This window comes from Cannabis sativa, chromosome 7, assembly GCF_029168945.1.
Source record: "Cannabis sativa cultivar Pink pepper isolate KNU-18-1 chromosome 7, ASM2916894v1, whole genome shotgun sequence".
Classification (NCBI taxonomy): Eukaryota; Viridiplantae; Streptophyta; class Magnoliopsida; order Rosales; family Cannabaceae; genus Cannabis; species Cannabis sativa.
The window spans coordinates 61,514,259-61,539,562 of NC_083607.1; the positions used below are offsets into that span (position 1 = coordinate 61,514,259).

The 25,304-nt window shown below is 30.0% G+C and overlaps 3 protein-coding genes across 4 annotated transcripts; 1 reads left to right on the forward strand and 2 right to left on the reverse strand.

Annotated features, from left to right (window-relative positions):
- The first annotated feature begins 1,399 nt into the window (after nt 1–1,399).
- LOC115697597 (uncharacterized) lies at nt 1,400–7,062 on the forward strand. 2 transcript variants are annotated; one of them, XM_030624679.2, is made up of 4 exons: nt 1,400–1,480; nt 6,057–6,222; nt 6,324–6,556; nt 6,670–7,062. In XM_030624679.2, the coding sequence occupies exons 1-4, from the start codon at nt 1,409–1,411 to the stop codon at nt 6,811–6,813; spliced, it is 615 nt and encodes a 204-aa protein (XP_030480539.2). In that variant the 5' UTR covers nt 1,400–1,408; the 3' UTR covers nt 6,814–7,062. The 2 variants fall into 2 exon arrangements, with proteins under 2 accessions (XP_030480539.2, XP_030480538.2); XM_030624678.2 differs by lacking the exons at nt 6,057–6,222; nt 6,324–6,556; nt 6,670–7,062 and adding exons at nt 1,609–1,777; nt 1,880–2,112; nt 2,226–2,570.
- Nucleotides 7,063–16,184: 9,122 nt separating this feature from the next.
- On the reverse strand, nt 16,185–18,477 carry LOC115697582 (oil body-associated protein 2B-like). The gene is made up of 4 exons (XM_030624656.2): nt 18,172–18,477; nt 17,978–18,060; nt 17,217–17,331; nt 16,185–16,584 (listed from the first exon to the last, which is right to left on the reverse strand). Exons 1-4 carry the CDS (start codon nt 18,455–18,457, stop codon nt 16,340–16,342), a joined length of 729 nt encoding a protein of 242 aa, XP_030480516.2. The 5' UTR covers nt 18,458–18,477; the 3' UTR covers nt 16,185–16,339.
- A 1,183-nt stretch (nt 18,478–19,660) lies between these two features.
- On the reverse strand, nt 19,661–23,952 carry LOC115696804 (protein NRT1/ PTR FAMILY 4.5-like). The gene is made up of 5 exons (XM_030623687.2): nt 23,818–23,952; nt 22,999–23,216; nt 21,476–21,919; nt 20,650–20,777; nt 19,661–20,552 (listed from the first exon to the last, which is right to left on the reverse strand). The coding sequence occupies exons 1-5, from the start codon at nt 23,915–23,917 to the stop codon at nt 19,661–19,663; spliced, it is 1,782 nt and encodes a 593-aa protein (XP_030479547.2). The 5' UTR covers nt 23,918–23,952.
- Between the last annotated feature and the right edge of the window lie 1,352 nt (nt 23,953–25,304).

Sequence of the window (25,304 nt, forward strand, 5' to 3'; positions counted from 1 at the left end):
TTTCTCAATAAAAAAAAACTCAAATTTTGTATTTTTATACAAGAATATTGTGTAACTATTTAAAATGATTTTCTTTCCTTCATAAAAATTCTTAATAGTTTAAAAATTATAAGATATATTGTAATTAGTTTAAATAAAAATACACAAAGATGTTTACATAACTTATATAAAACAATTTGTAACTACACAATTATTAAACTATTTCAACTCTACAATTGGGACAAAATTTACTAATTTGTAGCCACTCAACAATACATTTTTCATGATATGTGTGAGTGCACGGTAATCTAGTGACTTCCAAACCAACCGAAACTTTTTCCAAACAAATCGAACAAAAGATAAGATCTTCTTTGATCCACACTTTTTCTAGTTTTTCGATCGACTTTTCATCCGCCGCCACAAAATTAATAGGAATATCATCCATGAAATCAATACTAACGTCATCAATCAAATCAACAAGATCATCTGTCTCATATGAATTATCATCACTGTCATCGTCATCGTCATTATCATCATTATCATCATCGTCATCGTAATCGTAATCGTCATCTTCATCATAATTGTTATCATCATCAGACCATTTGGGTTGAGGTAGTTCGTCAACAAAAACATCAACATCTACTTTTATACTTAAATTATGCTCATTATCATCCCATATCTTCTTACAATAATTAATAATTTCATTTGTAATAAAAAAAACTGAATTAGGAAGAAAAACCTCAGCAAACATGTCTTGTAAAATAACTTTGGCTTTAGTACTGTTGAACCTCATCAATGTCTTGTATGAAATTGTAAACAATTTGTGAAAAGAACATTGGAATATTCTTTGATCCATCCACATATAATAATTTAATAAATACGTATTATAATTTATTTCCTAATTTATTCATATTATTATTATTATTATCTTATTTTCCTCTCAACTACATATTTAAATTTAAATCTTTTTTTGACGTAATTTAAATTTAGGTTCATCAAAGATGATTCTAGATCCCAAAATATTTTAAATTTTAGATTATTAAATATAAGTTAAATAATTATATAATATATATATTTTCAAATTAAGATGATTTATTCCTTAGTGTTATATAATTTCCTTTTTTTTAAAAAAAAAAAACAAATATTGTAGGAGACTCCTTTGACTAAGTAAAAATATTTATATTATTATTATATATTATAATTATATTAGGATTAGGATTATTATGATTTGAGTATATAAACACACCAAGTATACGTACATATTCATTCATTTTCATCTTTTGATCCATCCACATATAATAATTTAATAAATACGTATTATAATTAAGTACTAAAAGCCATAAGAGTAATTAAATAAGTTTCATCACTAATTATTAATACCACTCATACATTTTCACAAATTCAACTGATCAACTCATAGCTTGAGAAGATGGCGATTAATAGGGGACTGAATTTGATCAAGTCTGAGTTGAAAAAACGTCACAAATCATCAATGTCAAAGGTAATAATCTTCATTAATCATCTTTATTAATTAAATATATTATAATTAATTAGGGTACGTGTCTGTTTTTTTATTTTTAATAAATATAAATGCATTTTCTAATAGGTTATATATTAATTTCTATATAGGTGGAGAAGCAATCAGGTGCTAATAAACCTATCCAGAGAAAATCACTCAACAAATCTGAAATGAAAAAATTTACTAACGAGAAATCCCAAATTTCTGAAACGTCAACTCTATATCGTAAATCAATAGTTTCTGCCAAGACTGTAATTCCATCTTTGTCATTTGAAAAAGGTAATTGGTTAATTTAATTTATTTAATTAATATTAATTTATATACATATATATGTAGAGTTAATGATAAATTATTAACTTATATATTTTTTTTAAAATAAAGAAACAGAATGTCATCTCAAGAAAGCTATTCTTGATGCAAAATCTATGCATGCCAACTCAAGTTACCAAGCTACTAAGATCGAAGTCGGTGAGAGATTGAAGAAAAGGTCGCGGGAAATATTCGAAAAGACAAGGAGTGAAAAAGAAAAAGAGGAAAGAGAAGAAAGTGAAAAAAGAGCGAACTTACAACGATTAATCAGAGAAAGAAAAGCGCATTTGGCTTTAATTGAAAAGGTTAGTTTGCTTGCTTGTTTTTGTATTTGGTATCTTATTAATTCGATTGTGGTATAAAACGTAGTTATTTTGATGATAATCTAACTAATATTGTATTACGATAATTAATACAGGTTGAGGCGCAAGTTGTTCATCCTAATGAGTATTTTCAGTACTTCTTGGAACTTGAAAAGCAATGCGGGAATAAATCGTGCACATATGATGAAAGAAATTTCGATTGGTACATAAAATCTTCTTTTTATTTGGGAAGTGATTGATCGAGAAGTTGGGATTATTTTTTTAAAATAAAGAGGAAGAAGAAAAAGAAAACACGAATCAAAAGAAGCTAGCTGAGAGACTTAATTAAACTTTGTTTGCATGTAATTAAATATTTTTATTACTTTTTCTTAATGAATCGGATGATATATTTGAATGTAATAACTTTAAATTACTTCAAAGAAGTTTTTTAATTCATGATATTTAAAAATGTTATTGCATGTGATAAAGTAATTATTAATTTTATGGTAATGTTTAGCAATAATTATACAATTAAAAAAAAAAAGCTATAATTATGTTCATTGTGAACCAATAACTCTCAACTAAGCCTTTTAGAGACGAATAAAATTATAATTACCAAAATGTTATTAAAGCAAATAAAAGAAAAAAAACTTTGAAACCCTCTCTTTCTCTCGTAAGGAAGCAAACTATATTTAAAAATGCATTTACAAGAAAGAAAAAAAAAAAGCAATAGGGCTATTAGAATAGGGCTATTAGAGAAGTAGTTTCGTTTCTCATCTTCTTTGCTCAATAAAGATACCTATATTTTGGTGTCTTAAGCGTAGAAAAATTACACTAATCTATCCCGAACTTAGTGATTAAACTTTACTACGATGACAATACAGTAGGGGCCTCGAGGTCTTGTAAAAAAGCCAAAATATAACTCGACACAAGAATGATAAAAATGGTAAAATTATTTATTTATTTATTTATTTTGAATGGAAAATGCATTTTTATTAACCATCAAAGTCCGCTACCAAAGACGGTAGCAAATCGAATGGAACAGACTCCATATCGAAAGTACAACCAGGAAAAAATATAGAAGCTCTACAGTTATGAGCTACCATATTTGTTGATTGTTTAACAAATAAAACAATAACAGTTTTCAACTCAGACAACAAAGTTTTACACTCCTGAATAACTTGACCATACCATTTCAATCGCACTTCTTAATGCTTGAACCACCGTGAGACAGTCCGTTTCGAGTATAACATGTTGCCATTTTTGTCTCTTAATCCAGCTTAAGGCCTCTCGGACGCTAATAGCTTCAGCCGCTTCTGCTTGAACCACACCAGTAAAAAGAAGCGTCTTTCCCTCTATGAGCATACCATAATGATTTCTAGCAATTAGACTACATCCATATCTAGTGCCACTGTCAAATAAAGCGGCGTCGACATTTACCTTGATGTTATTCACATTTGGTGCCAACCAATGCTCGGTTTCGTCATCCGGTAGCAGAAACTATCGATTTACGATTTAAGTATGATGATGGCTTGGTTTTCATCACTAAGAGCCTCATTTTCCCCTGAATTTGCAAGCTCAATGTGCATCCTCAAGAACTCATCAAGATTTTGATCTAAGGACTTGGATTGGTTCATTTTGAACCCAAAAATCCTTTCCTTGAGATAAATCTTGTTTGTCAAAGATTTCTGTTGAAATTGCTCTTCTAGCTTTTTCCAAATCTTTGATGGAGTCTCTTCTTTATCTACCAATCTTATGATTGCATCTGATAGGTTGAAGATTAGAATTCCAGTAGCAGTTTCTAGGTATTCTTCTTGTTGTATTTTAGAAGTTCCTTCTGGCCATTCAATAGGTTCATCTAGCACCCTTAGTAATTTCTGTTGAGCTAGGAGAGACCTAATTTTCCTTCTCCAAATTCTGTAATCCCCAGTACCATCAAATTTATCAATATCAAATTTTATGTTACTCATATTAATAAAATTGAAAAAGAAACAGATAGAGTTTTAGAATTTCTCAGTTTGTATTTCTGAATTTTGAATTTGAATCAGAATCTTGATCTTCTTGCTGTTTGAGTGTTGTTCTTTTTGTCAATCTTTCTTTCAAGATTTTCTTGCCAATTCCTTCCTGATATTTTCCCTTGAATCTTTGTTGATCTTCTTTAGCCAAATCAGGCTCTGATACCACTGTAGGATTTTACCCTTTTGCCCTACACCAACAAAGATTAAAATATCAGTATCAAGGTCAAAACCGACCTTTCCAAGTCTAACTTATGCTTTAGACTTAAACGGCACCGTATGACCAACACGACACTCAACCTTGTGTTGTTTGGTCCTCAGAGTTTTAAATACTCTGAGAAGGGTCTAGAAACTCTAACATTCAATCACTCAGCCTCACAAACCCACAAATCGAAACCCTAGCAGAGCAAGTTCTCTCGATTCCAACCCAGAAAACCCAGATTCAAACACACACACCCATAGATTTAGGTTTAGACAAATGAAAAACAAGTAATAGGAAAGAAATCATCAGATTTGTTTCAGAGTTCACCCCAAAAATTAGGGCTACGTCTCTGTCAAGCTCGTCTCAGAGATTAGCTTGATATCCACTATGATCAAAGGCAAAATACAGACTTTTGGAGCTTCTTGTCACCAGATCTGATCAGGTAAACTCAGTTCTTTGTTTGTACAAGTTTTTATTTGTTTTTCCTTGTGATTTTCTTCTCGATCTAACTCTGCTTGTTGTTGTTGTGCATGTACTCATCCCTTCTGTCTCCTCACCATGAGATCTGCATTCTCGAGGTTGGATCTTGGAGCTGAAGTCTTCAAACTAGGGTTTTCTCTTTTTCTCTCTCTCTCTGTAATTTTCTGATCTGGTTTCTATGTGTTAGATCTAGGTTTCTTCTCTTTGATTCATGTATTTATATTGTTGTAGAGTCGGTTGATCAAGGTCTTAGGAGTTAGTTACAATTTCAGTTGTAACTAACTACTAAGTCTTGATCCACTAGAGGCGAAGCCACCCTAGGACTGTGTCTGTTTACTTGTTTCTATTTTTACTTTGCTGATGTGGATATTTGTGTATAAGGGACTGATTATAAGTGGAATTTACTTAACAGAGTTCTTAAAAGTAGACATAAAGCATCCAAAAAAAGGCCCAACGTACTCCCAAGAATCTCATGATCAATTCGCAAAGGAAAATAATTTGAGAACTATTGCCTTTGTGAAACAACAAGAAAGTTCTCGTCAATTCAAGAAGGAGAACGTGTTTGCGAAGAGAACTTTCTAGACACGACCGAAATTCCTAGTGGAGAGTTCAACGGCGGGGCCGAAAAATCCGGAGATGTGATCGCACAAATTCAGATGGAAGATATATAAGATAGTGGCCATGGCAGTGAAAGTACAGATTTCTGGAAAAAAAAGAGAATAATATCTTTTTTTTAAATAAAAAAAAAATCAAATATTGGAGGAGACTCCTTTGACTAAGTAAAAATATCTATATTTTTTCACAATAATAATTAGGGTTAAGATATTATAATTATATTAGGATTAGGATTAGGATTATTATGATTTGGCTATATAAAGACACCAAGCTAGCTAGTAGCCTAGTACGTTCATATTCATTCATTTTCATCTTTTCATCCATTCATATATTATAATTAAATAAGTTTCATTACTAAATATATATTAATACTACTGATCATACAAATTCATAATTTCAACTCAACTCATATATTTATATATATATATATAGCTTGAGAAAGATGGCGATTAATAGAGGACTGAATTTGATCAAGTCTGAGTTAAAAAAACGTCACAAATCATCAATCTCAAAGGTAATAATCTTCTTTAATCATCTTAATTAAATATATTAATTAGGGTACATGTTTCTTTGTTTTTTATGTATTAAATATAAATGCATTTTCTAATAGTTTATATATTAATTTCTATACATAGGTGGAGAAGCAATCCGGTCCTAAAAAACCTATCCAAAGAAAATCCCTGAACAAATCTGAAAGATTTACTAACGGGAAATCTCAAATTTCTGAAACGTCAACTCTATATCATAAATCGATAGTTTCTGCTAGTGGAACTGTAATTTCATCTTCGTCATTTGAAAAAGGTAATTGGTTAATTTAATTTATTTAATTAATATTAATTTATATATATAGAGTTAATGATAAATTATTAACCTATATATTTTTTTCTTTGAAAAAAAAAAAGAAATAGAATGTCCTCTCAAGAAAACTATTCTTGATGCAAAATCTATGCATGCCAACTCAAGTTACCAAGCTACAAAGATCGAAGTCGATGAGAAATTGAAGAAAAGGACGCGGGAAATATTCGAAAAGACAAGGAGTGAAAAAGAAAAAGAGGAAAGAGAAGAAAGCGAAAAAAGAGCAAACTTACAACGATTAATCAGAGAAAGAAAAGCGCATTTGGCTTTAATTGAAAAGGTTAGTTTGCTTGCTTGTTTTTGTATTTGGTATCTCATTAATTTGACAGTGGTATAAAACGTAGTTATTTTGATGATAAACTAACTAATATTGTATTACGATAATTAACACAGGTTGAGGCGCAAGTTGTTCATCCTAATGAGTACTTTCAATACTTCTTGGAACTTGAAAAGCAATGCGGGAATAAGTCGTGCACATATGAAGAAAAAAATTTCGATTGGTACATCAAATCTTCTTATTATTTGGGAAGTTATTGATCAAGAAGTTGGGGTTATTTTTTAAAATAAAGAGGAAGAAGATGACAAAGAAAACTCGAATTAAAAGAAGCTAGCTGAGAGACTTAATTAAACTTTGTTTGCATGTAATTAAATTTCCGGATGATAGATTGAAATTATTTGAATATAATAACTTTAAATTAATTATTACTTCAAAGAAAAATTTTAATTCATAATATTTGAAAATGTTATTGTATGTCATATAAAGTAATTATTAATTTTATAGTAAGGTTTGGCAATAATTATACAATTAAAAAAATGTTAAAGTAAATTATAACTATCAAAATGTTAAAGTAAATTAAAGACAAGAACTTTGAAGCCCTCTTTCTGGTAAGGAAGCAAACGAAATTTAAAATTACATTTACAAGAAAAAAAAATTAGCAATAGGGCTATTAGAGAAACAGCTTCGTTTCTCGTCTTCTTTGCTCAAGCAAGATACCGATATTTTGGTGTCTTAGGCGTAGAGAAACCACACTAATCCATCTCGAACTTAGTGGTTAAACTTTAATGCGATGACAAATACTGTAGGAGCCTCGAGGTCATGTAGAAAAGTTGAAAAAATAACTTGACACAAGAATGATAAAAATGTTAAACAAATTTATTCTTAGTTCACGCTTAAAAATTGTAGTTATTTTTTTTTTCTTTCTCTCAAAAGTTAATGGTTTCCAAAATAGTTAATTGTTTTATAGATAGGAAGAGATGAAGTTTTCTCAATATTATTTATTAAGCTATTTAGGATTTTTATTCTCCGAACTATGATGTATGTGTTATTGTACCCCTCAATTTTTTAGCCCGTTACAAATGATCCCTGACTATTCACAATATTATAAATTGGTCAATCTGTCGAGTTTTATCACACGTGGCAAACTAAATGATAACATGACTGTTTAGCAAATTGTTACATCAGTGCCACGTGTATAATTCAACATAAAAAAAAGTAAAAATCATGTATTTTAAAAAAATTATTAAACTAAAAATCAATTAATAATTAAAAAAAAATATATAAAACTAAATTTAACAAAATAAATAATTTTTTTTTAAATTAATTACAGATTACATGACAATGATGTGACAACTCGCTTATCAGCCATGTCATTATTTTATTTGCTACGTGTGACAAAACTTGACAGAGAACAATTTACAATATTGTGAATAATTATTGGACAATCTTTAATGGGCTGAAAAGTACTTCAAGAAGCATAATAATACATAAATTATAATTCGAGGCGAAAATCTTAAGTAGCCTATAAATTACTTATTTAAAATAGTTTCATACAAGAAATTATGAAAGGTCAAATTAGAATAAACATTATTAAAAACCTTAGATTTCGTAAAATGTTTTGACTAATAATCCATATATTTTGTTAGTGATTATAATCATTCTCCACTATAAAAAACTGATACTTTTAGTGATAAAATTTTAATCACAACATAATTTGTTTTTACTAAATGTGACTTTTAGTCACAACAAAATGTTACTTGTGACTAAAATATATGTTAGATAAATTAACAATTAACCCAAGATCTATTTGTATATAACATAGAACACAATAATAAGATATAATATTTTAGGTATGTGTACCTGATTGATCCATAGCAATTATCTCTGATTGATCCACAGCAGTTACTCCAATTCGATAGTGCAATACTATCAACTAAGTCTTCCTCCCTAGATCTCTAAATCAGAAGCAGTTTATTTTATCTGATTATCAAAAGGTATACAATTGTGATGAGACAATATGTGTTTATAGAGTTAGGGAGGGGACTTAGCTACAAAACCCTAGTTGGACTGGGCCTGCTCATCAAAAGCTTCAGTTAACTAGAAAAGCCCACACTTCTGCTTCACCTAGACTTTACACACAGATGCTAAGCCCATTAACAATTGATCACCAACAACATGGGCTAACACAGCAAAGAACTATCCAATCAACCCAAGTTTTAATAAAACCAATAAAACTTAATGTAAGCCCAAATAAAAGTCTAACATTCTCCCACTTGGGCTACATTGATTTTAATACATATATATTATATATCAAAATAATTTTATTTGAAAACGACTCATGGGTTGAACAACAGGAAAACATTTGTGGCCACTTTAAAAAATGATAGTTCTCTGATAGCATCTCAACATACCGGTCCAATTTAACCTTTGATAATGAACTATGACAGTCATATTGTTTTTAACTCAACAAAAGACATTCATAATCACAAATACCAAAGTATTAAATCGACATGGTCAATAAGTCTAGTAGTGTGGTAAGGAATTATGTTCAACATGTGATCAATTTAAAATAACATAATATCCTTATCAGTCCTCAATTTCACTGATACCGTGATGCTTAATAAATAAGCCAGTGAAATTCATCATACACCACTTAAAATAAGTTAGTGTCACTAAATATGCTTAAAGAATTAAGCCAACAACATATCATTGTCATTAAGCAAATATACTTAAAATACAATGATCACAACAAGATATGAACTACATGCTTTCAATTCAATTATTCTCGAGAATATAACAAAGCCTAATTGAAAGCATAAACATCCAATAATCAAAAAAGTATTGGCCCACAAAGTAGTTCATAACATCAACAAGTAAATTACATATAAATGTAATCTCAAAAGATAAAGCAAGAAACTCCCACTAACCCAAAGGAACAAAAGATTCTAAAATGCCCATATTAACAACATGTTTATTAAACAAAGACGGCACTTAACCCTTTGGTTAGAGGATCAGCTAACATCGACTCGGTCTTGCAATTTTCAATGACAATGTCTCCTTTCTTGACCAAGTCTCTGACAGTGAGATACTTTATTTCCATATGTTTAGAAGCACTACTAATCTTGTTATTCTTTGAAAAGAAAACAGCAGCATCATTATCACAATAGATTAGCATAGGTGTGGAAATAGAATCAACCACTCGTATCTCCGAAATAAAATTCTTCAGCCACAAAGCTTGCAAAGATGCCCCATAACATGCAACAAACTCAGCATACATAGTAGATGATGTGATCAAAGTCTGTTTAACACTTTTTCAAGAAATAGCAGCACCAACAAAAGTGAAAATATAGCCAGAAGTTGACTTTAAATCATCTACATAACCACCAAAATCTGAATCTGAATAACCAACAACTTAAAGATTGTTGACATGCTTATACACAAGCATAAAACTCTTCGTTCTATGCAAATATCTCAAAACTTTATTGGCTGCAACCCAATGATCATGGCCAGGATCAGATAAATATCTCCTAAGAACATCGACCATGAGAGCAATATCAGGTCTAGTGCAAACCTTAGCATACATCAAACTCCCTACTGCACTTGCATATGGGATATTCTTCATTGCTTCTCTTTTTAAGTCGTTCTTAGGACAATGTTGCTTAGTAAATTTGTCCCTTTCAAAATAGGAACGAAACCAGCTTTACACAAATCCATGTTGAACCTTTTGAGCACACGATTATTGTAAGCTTCTTGAGGTAAGCCAAGAAATTTTCAATTCTTATCATGATGAATCTCAATCTCCAAAACTAAAGATACCTTTCCAAGATCTTTCATATCAAAATTGGTAGACAGAAAACTTTTGGTCTCATTTAGTAATGACAAATCACTGCTGGCAAGTAAAATATCGTCTACATAAAGAACAAGAAAAAATATGATGACTCCCACTGATCTTCATATAAATACACTAGTCAAACTTGTTCTCGATGAAACCCAACAGTGACACAACCTTATCAAACTTCAAGTACCACTGGTGAGATGCCTGTTTGAGACCATAAATGGATCATTTCAATTTGCAAAACAAATTGTCATTTCTATTTTCCTCGAACCCTTCAGATTGAGACATAAAAAATTTGCTCACTCAATTCTCCATTCAGAACAATAGTTTTAACATCCATTTGATGCAACTCTAAATCAAAATGCGCAACTAAGGCCATAATAATTCTGAATGAATCTTTAGTAGAAACAAGTGAGAAAGTTTCAGTGTAATCAATACCTTCTCTTTGAGTAAAGCCTTTAGCCACTAAACGCGCTTTAAACCTTTCAATCTGTCCCTTTTTATCCCTTTTAGCCTTTAAAATCCACTTACAACCTATTGGTTTAAAACCATCAGGTAATAAAACTAGCTCCCATACACCATTTTTCTTCATATAGTCGATCTCATCATCCGTAGCTGCTAACCATTTTGAAGATTGTGGACTATTAAGTGCTTCACTAAAAGTGACAGGATCCACAAAATGATCAATATCATATTCTTCTTCTCCAAGATAAACAAAATTATCATGCACTTTGTTGACTTCTTTTGTCTCTGAGATCTTCTTAGAGGAGGTACTTCTGGAATAACTTCTCTTTGTTGATCATTGTTTTGAATAATATCTTTCACAACTGGAATTTCTTCAATAACAGGATTCTCATTAACAATAGGAGCCTCATCATTAATAGGCCCTTCATCAATAATAGGACCTTCATCATCTTCGATATCGGGAGCAATGTATTCATCAACACTGGGAGCATTACCAACTGGAGTAGGATGGAGACTACTATTATCATCTCTTGAAAATGACATATGAATACAAATTCCTTTAGATGACTCCCCCATTTCAAGAGATGTTGAAGGAATTTTTTCAGCAACATCAAATTCCAGAAACTTAGCAGTCTGAGATTCAACAATTCGCGTACCACGAGTAGGACAGTAAAAGCGATAGCCTTTTGAGTGCATTGGATAACCAATGAAATAATAAAGATTTGTTCTCGGATCTAACTTTTTCAAATTAGGATCATAAATCTTTACTTCAGCTGGACAACCCCATACACGAAGATGATTCAGACTAGGCTTTCGCCCGATCCACAACTCAAAAGGGGTCTCTGGGAAATGATTTACTGGGAACATAATTTAAAATATAACTTGCAGTCATAAGTGCTTCACCCCATAAAAACTCTGTAAGATTTGTTCTACTCATCTTGCTTCTAACCATATCCATGAGAGTGTGATTTCTCCTTTCAGCAGCGCCATTTTGTTCAGGTGAACCTAACATAGTGTACTGAGAAACTACACCATTTTCGAGAAAATATGCAGCAAAAGGCCTCATGCGTAGTCCATATTCTGAATAACAACCATAATTTCTCCTCCACGATCTGAAAGAACAACTTTGATGACTCTTCCTAATTGTTTCTGAAGAACATTTCGAAAGATTTAACTTTATCAAGGGCGTCAGATTTTTCTTTAATTAAATAGGTGAATCCATAACGAGAAAAATCATTGATAAAAGTGATAAATACTTGTTTCTGCACAACGTGGTGGAATAAGGTCCACTGATGTCAGTGTGGATAATCTCTTATAAAGAGTGACTATAGATAGCAGTCTGCTTTCTTATTTTAGTCAATTTTCCACGAGTACAATCAACACAAGTATCCCAACCAGAAACATCAACAGGAGGAAGAATTTTAGCTAGAAGTAATCGATCAACTCTTTCTTTAGAAATATGACCCAATCTTTTGTGCCATAACAATAAGGATGTTTCCTTAATATGAGGTCTTTTACCCACAGTATTCACAACATTAAAAGAGGAATCTAAAGGAGCCAATGACAACTTGTAAAGACCATCAGAATAAAAGCAATTTCCAATAATTCGAGAGTCAAGCATAATGTCAACATTATCATTTGCAAAATGAAAAGAATATCCTTGTTTAACCAAAAGCGGAAGCGAAACTAAATTCCTTTTAAAAGTAGGAATCAAGAAATTACTGTTCAAAATAATCTGAACACTAAACTGTAATTCAAGAATAAGTGTGCCAACATAGATAACATCAACTCCAACATAAGTGCCACTTTAAGCTTTGACTCCCTCTCACTTATTTGCTTTCTGAGATCCCTTAGCCCCTGGTTGTGGTTGCTTCTTTTCATATTTTCTTTATCCTTTGTTGGGCTTGAGTTGAGAAACAAAGTGAGAAGACTCATTCTTTTCATTTTGTTAGCTTGCTTGTTTCAGCTACACACTGAGAAATTAGATCACTAAAACTCCATGTTTTATTATAAGTGTTTAGGCAGTCTTGATAAAGCTAAAAGAGGTAGGGAGTTCATGAAGAACTTAAAGAATGGTGTAAAAGCCGGGAAGAGGAATATTATGTTCTTTCAACTCGATCTGAACATGAATAATTTTCAGAATAAAACCTCGCACTCCTTTGATTTTTCATACTTAATGGTTGCCATTTCATCCATAAGATGTCCAGCTTTAGCGATTTCACTAGTGTGAAATAGTTTTTCTACTACTTTGAAAAACTCATTAGTATTTGAGGTGTTTGGCAAACCATCAAAAGATGTTCAGGAATTAAACGGTTCATAGCAATGAGACTAAGATGATTTGAATTTTTCCAATGTGCATGAAGAATTTTTGGGCAACAATTCTGATATTAGAATAAGATCAGCAGATTTTTCTTCTCGAAGGCATAAGTCCAAATCTATTATGCCTAAAGTAATTTTCACATCTCGTTTCCATGTCTTAAAGTTGGAAGCATTCAGAATTCAGATGAAAACGTTATTGTTGTTCGCAGAAAGGAGACCGCAAAATTCAAAAAAAATTAAAACTTGAATAAGCAATATGAGCAATGCATTAGAAAATATTGTAGAATCAACTGGTCATTATAAACTCCCCTTTGGGGTGAGAATATAACACACACATGATCTACCTTCATGAAGTTAACAACAAAGAAAAAATACATATCATTTAAGAATTTTATTACCTTTGGGCAAATAAATTTCTTAAAAAATATGTATTAATTCAAGCAAAAAATAATAATAAATTTATATATTTAAATTATTACCTTTGGGCAAATAATTAAAATATATACATTTAATATTAACTCACTTCATGGAATGTGAACTAATATATGTAAATACTACCTTTGGGCAAGTAATTACACATATAGTCAACCAAAAGATATAATATTTTCTTCAACATGTGAAATTTGGTGATAAAGCAATCATTGAAAAAGAATAATTTTCAACCAAATTTCCAAAAGAGATATATAATTGCTTTTATTATATTGATAATCAAAAAATAAAGTGTCCACCATAACACATTATTTTTGTATCAAACGATCAAGTTTTATAACTTTAGAACAACAAATAATTAAAAGATGTGAAACAAAAAATATTGGTGGAGATTACATAGTCAATATAAATCAAATAAGAGAGTGACTATGTCTTATGGAACGAGAAGAAACCCAAAAAATTTTCTATGATTTACGGATTTTGAAAAATCATCAAAAATTATTTTTAATAATTTTTTAACTGCATAATTATCATTAAAATAATAATAATTATTAAACGGAGTCAAAAAATTAATTAAAAATCACCAAAAAATCAGAAATTAAATTCTAATAACGCTGGAAAAAAAGAATCGTCAAAAAACGACGCCGGACGGCACCGCACGCGCCCCCACGCGCCGCTTCCGAGAGTGGGCTTTGCTGGCAGACTTCATCTTCAAGCTTGAACCGGGTCTGAAAGTGGGTCGCACGACCCGGTTCCAGGCGGTCGGGTCGGAGACGAAAAAAAATGCCAAAAATCGACGAAAACAACGGGAAAGCTAGGGGTTTTGTCCGGAATCGATTTTATACTCTATTTATGGGTTCAATTTGGGATTAAACATGTAAAACAATGCTTGAATTTTAATGAAACTAATCCGAAAATATAAGAACTTAAAGAACCGATTTGGCTATGTGTCTCATCCAATTCGAAAAAATCAAACGTCTAGAAACATTTTAAATCAATTGGTAATGAGATTTGCACCATCAATTTTAGTGTATAAACCATAGAATCAAAAATCCCAAATGAAATTTCATAAAGAAAAAAAAAATATAAACCCTAAAAATTTAATCTTAAAATTCTCCTAATTTGTTCAATTACTTTAAGCAAGTAATATATCAAAAGAAAGAAAATTCAATAATGAATAAAATCCCTAACCTTTTAAGATTGAAAAACAAAAAATTCAATATAAAATAATAGCGAAATTAATATGTAATTGAAGAAAATTAACATATACATATTAATTGATATACAAATTATAGGTTCTAAATCATATACAATAGGCAATCTGATACCACATGTTAGATAAATTAACAATTAACCCAAGATCTATTTGTATATAACATAGAACACAATAATAAGATATAATATTTTAGGTATGTGTACCTGATTGATCCATAGCAATTATCTCTGATTGATCCACAGCAGTTACTCCAATTCGATAGTGCAATACTATCAACTAAGTCTTCCTCCCTAGATCTCTAAATCAGAAGCAGTTTATTTTATCTGATTATCAAAAGGTATACAATTGTGATGAGACAATATGTATTTATAGAGTTAGGGAGGGGACTTAGCTACAAAACCCTAGTTGGACTGGGCCTGCTCATCAAAGGCTTCAGTTAACTAGAAAAGCCCACACTTCTGCTTCACCTAGACTTTACACACAGATGCTAAGCCCATTAACAATTGATCACCAACAACATGGGCTAACACAGCAAAGAACTATCCAATCAACCCAAGTTTTAATAAAACCAATAAAACTTAATGTAAGCCCAAATAAAAGTCTAACAGTATTTAGTTACAAGTTGTCACTAATTTAATTTTAGTGATCACAACAACTATTGTCATTAAAAATATATTTAGTCACAACAAATTGTAATTTTTGTGACTAATACTTTTAGCCACGAACTTTTTAGTCATAATATAAGAATAATAACTTATAATTAGTCACAATTTTTTACTTTCAATTACAAGTTTTATTATGATTAAAGGTAAATATTTTGTAGTGCTCCTAAAGAGTCATGAACAACGAGCCTCTAATTAGCTAAAAATGTGTTGAGCGTTAATATTAGAACGCTCAACAAGTACAAGTTTTCCAAGCAAACAAGTTGCTCGGGAACACATCCATGCTTTTTATCTTATGCCATTATATAATGGTGTAATTAACTTAATATTTTAAGATAAAATCCTATACATTGTCAAATATTTGTAGTCATTTTCATCATTACTTTATAACACTTTATTTTAATATAATTATATATTAATTTATATTTAATTATGTCTAAACGTGTAATAATTTAATCAAAATTTTGGAATTGAACTTTGAAGGCCTAAAAAACACAATAACTAATTAATTAAGGAGCATTGCTATAGGACACCAGTGGTGCCTAACACCTTCTAGATGTGTCGACTTGCAATTGGTTAGCGATACTCTATAAAAATTATTATATTAAACTATATGGGACCCGATACTTAATTGCACCAATAACGATATTGACACGTAGGAGGGTGCTTAGCATTTCTCTTAATTAAGGTATATAGACCCTGGAGAAAGGCAATAAAACATGCATAATATATATATATATACATATGATCTATAATAATTGTACTTGCACACATAATACATATCTTTATTACACTAATAATTAAGTAATACTAATTTATTAGATTTATTAGTTATGTATATTATAGTGAGAGAACTAGAACTAGAGCTTGATATGAGTGGGTTGAATATCAATGGCGAAACCCTTATTGTCATGTTGCTTCCAATAGTCAGCCTGAGGATTAATCCATTCGGACTCAGAAATCTCAACCCTAGACACTCCCAGTGCTTCTGTTGATATGTTGTACCTCTCATCTCTTTCTCTCACCAGCTCCGGCTTCACTATCCCGGGACTCACCGCTTGAGGCGACATCATCAGTGCCGGTGCACCCATTGGAAGCGGATCACCTAACACAAATAAAAAGACAAAAAGAAAATTTAAACACTCTATTTTATGCGTATAAAATAAATAAATAAAAAAAAACGTATAAATTGTTTAAAATTTATTTTTGATCTTTTATTTCAATTTTTTAAAAAATTTATAAAATAAATATATACACATCAAAATTTGTTAAAGAGAAATTAAAATAAATAATTTACGACATAAATATTCAAATTTAATTCTCGGTTATAAATAAATACTTAAATTTAATTTTTGATAATAATAATCTCTAAATTATATTTATGAATTTCTGTAAGACTGTAAGTAACTAATTAGCTATTATGTATCAAGTCATTATTTATGTTTTATTTTCTTATAATTAATATATTTAAATTAATTTTTGAATAAAAATATAATAATCTAGTTGGACTAATTAATAAGACTGACATATAATTATTAACTTGACGATTATAGGTAAATAAATATAATTTTATATTATTGTTAAAAATTAAATTGAGTATACACACTGTAACTAAAAATTAAATTTAAATATTTATATTAAAAATTATTGAAAATAAGTATACATATCATAATAATTATTTTTATTTAAAATATTTAAAAAAAATAATTAGAATAGTATTTATAGGTAGGAAGGTACCTCTATCGGTCTGCCACGTGGACCAGAATTTGCCATAAGTTTTGGTCATATTTTCCAGCTCAGATTTTCCTAACATTTCTGGTACACGTGGATTCACCCACAGCCCTGATTTCACCTGCATTTCCATTATTAATTATTTATTTATTTACTCAATAAATTAAGAATATTGCTATTAATTAACCATTACTCTAATCACCCCATATCAGAGGTGTACATGTTTAATCAAGTTATATTATATTTTTATTAACTCAATATAATGTTGAGATATAAATATTTAATTATAACTGTCAAATAAAATAATAATAAAAAAAAAATGTAAGGTCAAGTTAACTCGTTTAAATAAAATTAATTAAAATTTTTGCTCTATGACATGTAATAAATCATGTATCTAAATTTTTAGGATTATTAAAAATGCTTTTTAAATTATTAAAATTGTTAAATTTAAAATTTTTTATCTAATTTTAATAAAAAAAATTAAACATGCATGAAAATTCATGAAAATTCAAAAAGTATGATGTAGTACAAATTAAAGTTCGACATATGATTTAGTGAATATTAAAGTCTAAGGAATATAATTCAGAAATAGAATGAAATTAATAAAAATTTGAAAATTTTTAACGGTCAAAAAATTTCAGTAATATAATTTAATACAAGAATAAAAATCCTAATTAACCTTTAAATAATAATAAGAATTAAAAAAATCCATGAACATAAGTTGATTTTGTAAGTATAAAAGTATATATTTATAAATATAAAATAACCTCATAAGCATGAGAATGCCAAAGCTTTTGTTCCTGTGGAGGTAAAGTCTCAAACACCTTATCCGAAACGATATATTCCACTCCTGTTAATTAATTATTATTATTATTATCAAAACGACAATCTTAAACAACAAAACGACATCAATCAAAAAAACACAAAACGAAAACGACACCGTTTTACTAATATTAATTACCAATGAGGTGAGCGGAGATATGGTCAGAATCGTAAACGGCGCACTGGAGAAAATCCTGGTTGAGTCGAGTGACGTAATGATGAGTCATCAGCTGACGTGTCATGTCGTGACTGTATAGAGCGAAGCTGCACACGTGTTGATTCATCTTCTTCACTGGTTTCAACGACTGCATCATCTCTGCTCCTGCGTCCAACACGTGTTGTTCCACCGTCATAGCCTTTCCCGGCGGTATCTTCTTCTTCTCCGGCACCGGCATCGGAGACGGTGACTTATCACTCGAAGCCATTTATAGCTTTTATTATGTATGAGAGTTTCATTTGGTTATATATATAGTGGGGTTTGAGATGACGTGGAGGGTTGTGAGGGCTCCACGTAAGTAGAGTAGTCATGCATGAGGGGATGACGTGGCTCATAGTTATCAACTTTTGGTTTACACTTGGAATGCATGTATGTGTTTGCCTTTTATTAGATTTTGTCGTTTTATCAAAATTTTGTCGTTTTTGGAAATTTGTTGTTCTTTTCATTGAAATGGAATGTAAACTAATAAAGGATATTCTTGCATTTATAGATTATGTATGAAACATTACGTAAGAACTTTGTTACGTTGAAGTTTTTAAAGTATTGTCGTTTTCCTTTAATGTTGTCGTTTTTTCGTATTATTGTCGTTTAATCGAAAATACTGTTGTTTCTGTTAAATGGTCGTTTTGAGGACCTTATCTTCTCTTTTTTGGTTAAAAGATAAATGCTAATTAAGATCTTGCATGTATTATATGTAATAACGAGTGTTTTCTTTTATTAGATTTTTGTCGTTTTAATTTGAATCTTGGTTCTCAAAGTGTTGTCGTTTTTCCTTAATTTTGTCGTTTTCTCAAAATATTGTTCTGTTCAATGTTGTTGTTTTCTCAGATTTTATTTGTTTTTATTTTTATGTTATACTTTTGTTATTTTATTATTTATTTATTTTTGTTATTTATATATTATTTTTATATTGTTTTATTGTTATTTTTTTGCATATATATTCTTATTGTTGTTTTCTTATTACTTTTACATGGTTTTCTTATTATTTTCTTATATTTTATAAAATATTATAAAAATGTAAAAAATAAAATAATTTAAACAAATATGTGTAAAAAATTAAAAAAAAAAATAGCAATATATGTACCTTTTCCAAAATAAAACTGCAATAGTTGTTATAAAATAACTGGTAATTAAATCATATTAAATATTAAATAATATGAAGATTGAAGTACAAGTACAACACACTACATAGAATACTCTTGGCAAGCTTTTCTCTCTACACAATGACAAATATGTAAATAAATTAAACTTAAAGAATAAAACATAACAACTAGTACATACCAAATTGATTTTATAATTAATTAACAAAAAAAAAAAAGCTCTACTAGTTATAAAAAGTAAACTCATACATTCATAATCATAACTATAAATATTTTTCTTGTTTTTTTTTTCAATTTTTTCTCCCTCATCATCACAATGCATTGCTCTTCTGCTCAATCTCATTGGAATGATAATAGTCCACATTGGTTGGACTTGTACTTATTTGAACCCTATACTTGTACCTCTTAGCAACAAACAAATAGACAACAAAATTAATCAAACTCATAATTGAAAGTAACCAATAGAATAGATTCAAATGATTGGTGTTGAGATTATTCCCAACCAACCATCCTCCACTTCTAGTACTCTTCTTAGTTGCACTATTAACAATCTTCACCAAAATAGTGCTTAAAAAGTACCCTAAAGCCATAGAAGTCCAAAGAAAGGAAGTTGAGAAAGATTTGAGAGCTTTTGGAGCCTCGGAGTAGAAAAACTCGAGTAACCCTACATAGGTAAACATGTCAGCTATCCCGAATATGAAGTATTGAAAGGAGAGCCAGAAGATGCTAATTGGTAGGGCTTGGACTTGAGGTATGGCCTCGAGCAAGCCATGGTCTCGGGCAACCCCCTTTCGTTTTACTTCTAGGATAGCTGCGACGGCCATGGAGATGGCCGAGAGGATTAGGCCTACCCCTATGCGTTGGAGGTGTGTGACACCTGTGGGGATGCCTGTTAGGCGACGAAGGAAGGGGACAACAAGGCGATCGTAGATGGGGATGAGGAAGATAAGGAAAATTACTGGGAGAATAGCTAGTGAGGCTGGTGGAATCTTAAAGGATGGTGATATGACACTTCTGTCCATAGTTTGAGCCTGTTGAATGGAGAATGTTTGGAGTTGAGCTAGACAAAGTGTCATGATTATTGTGCACCCGAAAATCGGGAACATACCTAGGAGGGTCTTGGCATTCTCCACTTGTGTTACCCTACTTAGTCTCCATGGAGAAGTAGTTGTTTCTTGTATTATTGCTGCCTTGTCTAAACACCTATATAATTATTAATTAAGCTTCTCATTAATTAATATATAAAAAATAATAGTATCTAATTAATTTAAATTTCTACTTAATAGATATAAGAACACACCTAAATGCTTGTGTATGAGGAAGGAAGTTAGCTTGGATAGCAGCTTCTTCGTCTTTGTTACTTTCATATAGGTTTGATGGATCCTCTGGAAGACTTAGATTTCTATTTCGAATCGCTGCCACGTACACCTGAAATTTATTTTTCTCTAAATTGTATTATGGTGTTTATTGTAATTATAACACATTTTTTTCTTCAAAATTTTAAGAAATTTAAAGATAATTTATTATCCCCAAATTAAAGTGTAGACAGTCTTCTTTCACGCATAAAAAAGAAACGAAAAAATGAATGATCAAGATCTCTTATTAAAAAGTGGTGTCTTATATTGTGTTGAACCAATTAAAATTTGACACGTCAATTAATTTTTTTATTTATAAAAAAATTAAACTTCTAATAAAGTCAACAAAAGTAGTTAACATATTTAATATAAATTAGATTAATTGATGTGTCAAATTTTGATAGATTTAACAGAGTATGAGACACCAATTTTTAATAAGATAATCTTAATTTCGAAAGAATATGCATGCATATATGCAACAAACTATTTGAATTCTAATTAAGTACAATAAATTATTTAGATTTTTTTTAATTATTTTTTAGAAAAGAAAATTGTATGCCTCAGTTAGGTCAATACTCACCATAAGCTATTTTAGCAATATTAAACATGTCTAGATTGGGACTCTATATATCTTACATGTATTTATTTATTAAAATACAAGTAATCATAAATGACACATTTTGTTAACAAAACCCTAATTAAAATAAAAAAAAAAAAGATCAAGGATTTAATTAATTGAACTAAATAACAATTAGTTAATTAATTACGTACCTGTATGATTTGAAACATGGGATTATCTCCTTGAATAGTTTGAAACCGGTAAATGGGCATTCCAAATACAAAAAGAATGATAGACAAGAAAATAGCAATTGTGGAGACACCAAAACCCCAATCCCACCCTTTGTTGTCTTGAATCCAAACAAGAAGTGTCAAGCTAATAGCGCCACCTAGGCACAACGCCAACAACAACAAGTTGAAGAAACTCGACATCTGCTTCGCCTCTTTTGGGTCATTTTCCTCGAATTGATCTGCCCCGTGTGTTGGAAGACCCGCCTTTAACCCGCCACTCCCACATGCTAGCATGTAAAGGCCAACGAAAAGAAGCGCCTTATTGCCTCCCGAGATCTCCTCGCATGTTGCGGTTGGGTCTAAGAGGTTGCATGGTGGTGGCTTCAGCTTCGGCATACTGGCTTGGATTGTTAGCAGTGTGAATCCCTGCATTTATTTGTATCGTAGTCTTATTAGCTAGGTTCACTTGCGCTATATTATTCTTAATCTTATGATATCAGGTCTTACGTATTTTAATTTATAAATCAAGTGAATATCAACTAGATGAAGGTCATCACTTTAATTTTTTTCTATTTTAGAAGTGTTTTCTATTTTCGGTACCTAAAGAAATTGAGAATTTCTCAATTTCTTTTATATGAAGTTGTATATTGTAGTTATAACAAATATATTTTACTTGTTTTAGAAAATAAAATTCATAAAACTGTGTATAACAAAAAAAAATATATATATAATACACATACAACTGACTATTTGAATCATATTTGTAGTAATGTAAATTATCCAAAATTTCTCAAAAAACAACAAAATATTTATTATAGCTATATAATATTGTACGCAGGGGCCGGCCCTAAAGTGAGACGAAGGAGGCGGCCGCCTTAGGCCCCCACCGCTTAGGCCCCCATTTCAAAAAGAAAAATTAAAATATATTTAGTAATAAAATAAATAATAACACTTATAATACTAAATATATGTTGCAACTTATAATTTGATTAGTTTAATAATTAAGAGATTTAAAGTTCAAATTCCAACAATTTCACTTTTTTACTGAATCGGCCCTGTACGTTGTCATAAAAAAAAAATTATAATTTTTTCATCATATAGAGAAAATAAGAAACGTCATTCCATACTAAAAGTGTACTAGTCCCTATCTAAAAAAATTATGTATTAATTTATGAGATTATTTTCCAAATACACAAAAATAATAAAAAAAAAATTACGAAAATAAGGTAGTACGAAATTTTAAATATTTTTACGAATTTTATGATTTTATTTACAGAAAATACGGTCTTTGAATGTATTTTTATGTTATACTCTTATTAATTTTTTATTTTGTATGTTATTTTTTATTGTTGTTTTGGTGTTATTTTCTTATTACCTTTATGTAATTTTCTTATTATTTTTGTGTTGCTTTCATAAAATACCATAAAAAATCTTTAAATGTAAAAATATAAATTGTTTTAAAAAAAATAGTATTTTATGTAATTATCCCTTAATTTATTAAGTACCATGAGTTCAAGGAGTGCGGAAATGAGTGTAATTCTGAATCTACCAACAAGGGTGTCTGCTAAGAGGGCCATGAGAATTGAGAGGATATAAGAAGTTCCCATAAAATTTGTAAGGTGGTTTGCAGCATCGGCTACTTGGAAGTGTAAGAATGCTATGAAGTATGTGATTAAGTTCACCGCCAATGCTAACGTCGCCAAATTTTCAAACGCAAACGTTCCTGCACAATCATATTCATAAGTGTCTCTCAAATTTATATTAAGTTAAATTATAAGTAATATGATCGATATATGCACACCCAAACGTTACAAACAAAATTGAATAAAATTAAATTAAATTATATAGAATAAATATCATTTTAGATCCTGTATTTTGCAAAAATTATCAAGTTATGATTCTATTTATTTTGTTAAAAGAAAAATTCGGTTCTATTGTTTTGCAATAAGGAACATATTTAATACACTCATGAGTTCGATTTTGGTCGAACTATTTTTTTTATCCTAACTCGTCTTCAATCTTCATCCTAACCCTAAAATTTTTTATTTCCCTAACTCTAACAATTGTGGTAATTCAATTCTACTCTATTTCTAACAAAAAAATATGTTGACCAAAATTAATTAGACCTCGATCAGGTATTATTATGTTTCTTTCTATAAAATACAGAGTCTAAATTACCATTTAATAAAATAAAACTGATCGATAAACAAAATGGTCCAAAATGAATTTACCCATTCATATACAATAAATAAATTCTATTTTTGAAACAATAACAATATGGTTTTAGCAATATATAAACTTAAAAGAGGTTAATTATTATATACCTAGAATGAGCATGGAAGCCCTAAATCCTCCATGTTTATACTTCAAAGCTGTTCTTCCCTTCCAATCTAATTTTCCTTCAACAAGCTCATCACCTTTCATAGTTATATCCTACACCAATTCAATAATATATATCATCAATAAGTGTGTAAATTAATTACATGAAAAAATCAATACTATAGAAATGTGTACATACCATTATATTACTATATGTATATAAAGATAATAAGCTAGCTAGCTATATAGGAAGATGTGTATATATAATTAATTATGAGGAATATATATTGATATATAGAAGTGAGATATATATAGTGTGGTTTGTATGTGTATATATAATATTGTAAGGATTTACTAGAGACCACTTCCTTGTGAGATATCAATGATACCATTTTTGGTTTCTTTTATATGTCATTATGTGCCACTTTTGCTACTTTTGCTTGAAGCTGCCGACTTAATATAATTGATCATATTATTAAACAGATTCATTTTCAATCAAAACTCCAATAATACTAGTTAATAATTTATATATAAATATAAATATTTAGAATATATATACAAGTTTTGATGTCTATTTGTTTGGAGCATCTCCTTCTCGTGTCAGTCGCAACTTTATTGGGATATAAAATTGGCTAAAGCATGTTTTTGGGATCGACAATGAGCGTTCATAGATAGAAGAAACATCTTCACCTCTTATATATGTCACGTTTGTTAGTTTAATCTTTATCGGTTGCCTTTAAAAACATATATTGTATTTATATATAACTACAAAAAAATTATTAAGCTTATATATATTATCAATCAAAAGTTCTTAGTTGAAAATATTAATCACAAAATAATAATTTGTGCTTTTTATTAAATGTGTTTATAAGTGTGTGTTATGATTATAAGACTAATAAATTAGTGACAACTTTTTGTATCAAAATACTACTTTTTAGTTTCAAATATTTTTTTAGTGTAAATATGGATCTAAGACACTAGCTATTAATAGTTTAATTAACACTCTAAAATCTCGTTTGATATAATGTATTGTATTATATTATATTAGTATTATTTAATATAATATTTGATATTGATTTCACGTATTAATAATATGTTGTATAAAAGTATATTTTTATACCATAAACATGACTCCAATCTCAACCCTGGTCCTAGACCTGGATCCTTGGGCTGAACCTGGACTCGGACCCGGACCCCATCCCCAGATCCTAACCTCGAACCCGGGTCTGGGGGATCTGGGGCCTGGTCCGGGGTCCGAGACCAAGTCTCAGGTTGTGGTCTAGGTCAGGATTAGGGTTCGGGTCCCAGATCAGGGTCCTGGGTCGTGTCTAGGGTTTGGAGCCAGTCTAGAATCTGAGTCTGAGGCTAGGATTCAGGTTTTCAACTCTGAACATCTTTTTAAATATTATAATATAAACTAATACAAATTATTTGTTATGTATTAAATAATAAAATTTACATTGTATTAATTTTATAGTCGTAATAATTAATA

Excerpts from the sequence above, each read along its gene's own strand:
- LOC115697582 (XM_030624656.2), bottom strand. The coding sequence starts at position 18,457 with ATGGCTTCGAGTGATAAGTCACCGTCTCCGATGCCGGTGCCGGAGAAG. Across the intron at positions 18,061-18,171 it reads TATCTCCGCTCACCTCATTG|GAGTGGAATATATCGTTTCG; the intron begins GTAATTAATATT and ends ATTAATTAACAG. Across the intron at positions 17,332-17,977 it reads GGCATTCTCATGCTTATGAG|GTGAAATCAGGGCTGTGGGT; the intron begins GTTATTTTATAT and ends ATGGAAATGCAG.
- LOC115697597 (XM_030624678.2), top strand. The coding sequence starts at position 1,409 with ATGGCGATTAATAGGGGACTGAATTTGATCAAGTCTGAGTTGAAAAAA. Across the intron at positions 1,481-1,608 it reads ACAAATCATCAATGTCAAAG|GTGGAGAAGCAATCAGGTGC; the intron begins GTAATAATCTTC and ends ATTTCTATATAG. Across the intron at positions 2,113-2,225 it reads ATTTGGCTTTAATTGAAAAG|GTTGAGGCGCAAGTTGTTCA; the intron begins GTTAGTTTGCTT and ends TAATTAATACAG.
- LOC115696804 (XM_030623687.2), bottom strand. The coding sequence starts at position 23,917 with ATGAAAGGTGATGAGCTTGTTGAAGGAAAATTAGATTGGAAGGGAAGA. Across the intron at positions 23,217-23,817 it reads GGCTTCCATGCTCATTCTAG|GAACGTTTGCGTTTGAAAAT; the intron begins GTATATAATAAT and ends ATGATTGTGCAG. Across the intron at positions 20,778-21,475 it reads CCATGTTTCAAATCATACAG|GTGTACGTGGCAGCGATTCG; the intron begins GTACGTAATTAA and ends AATAAATTTCAG.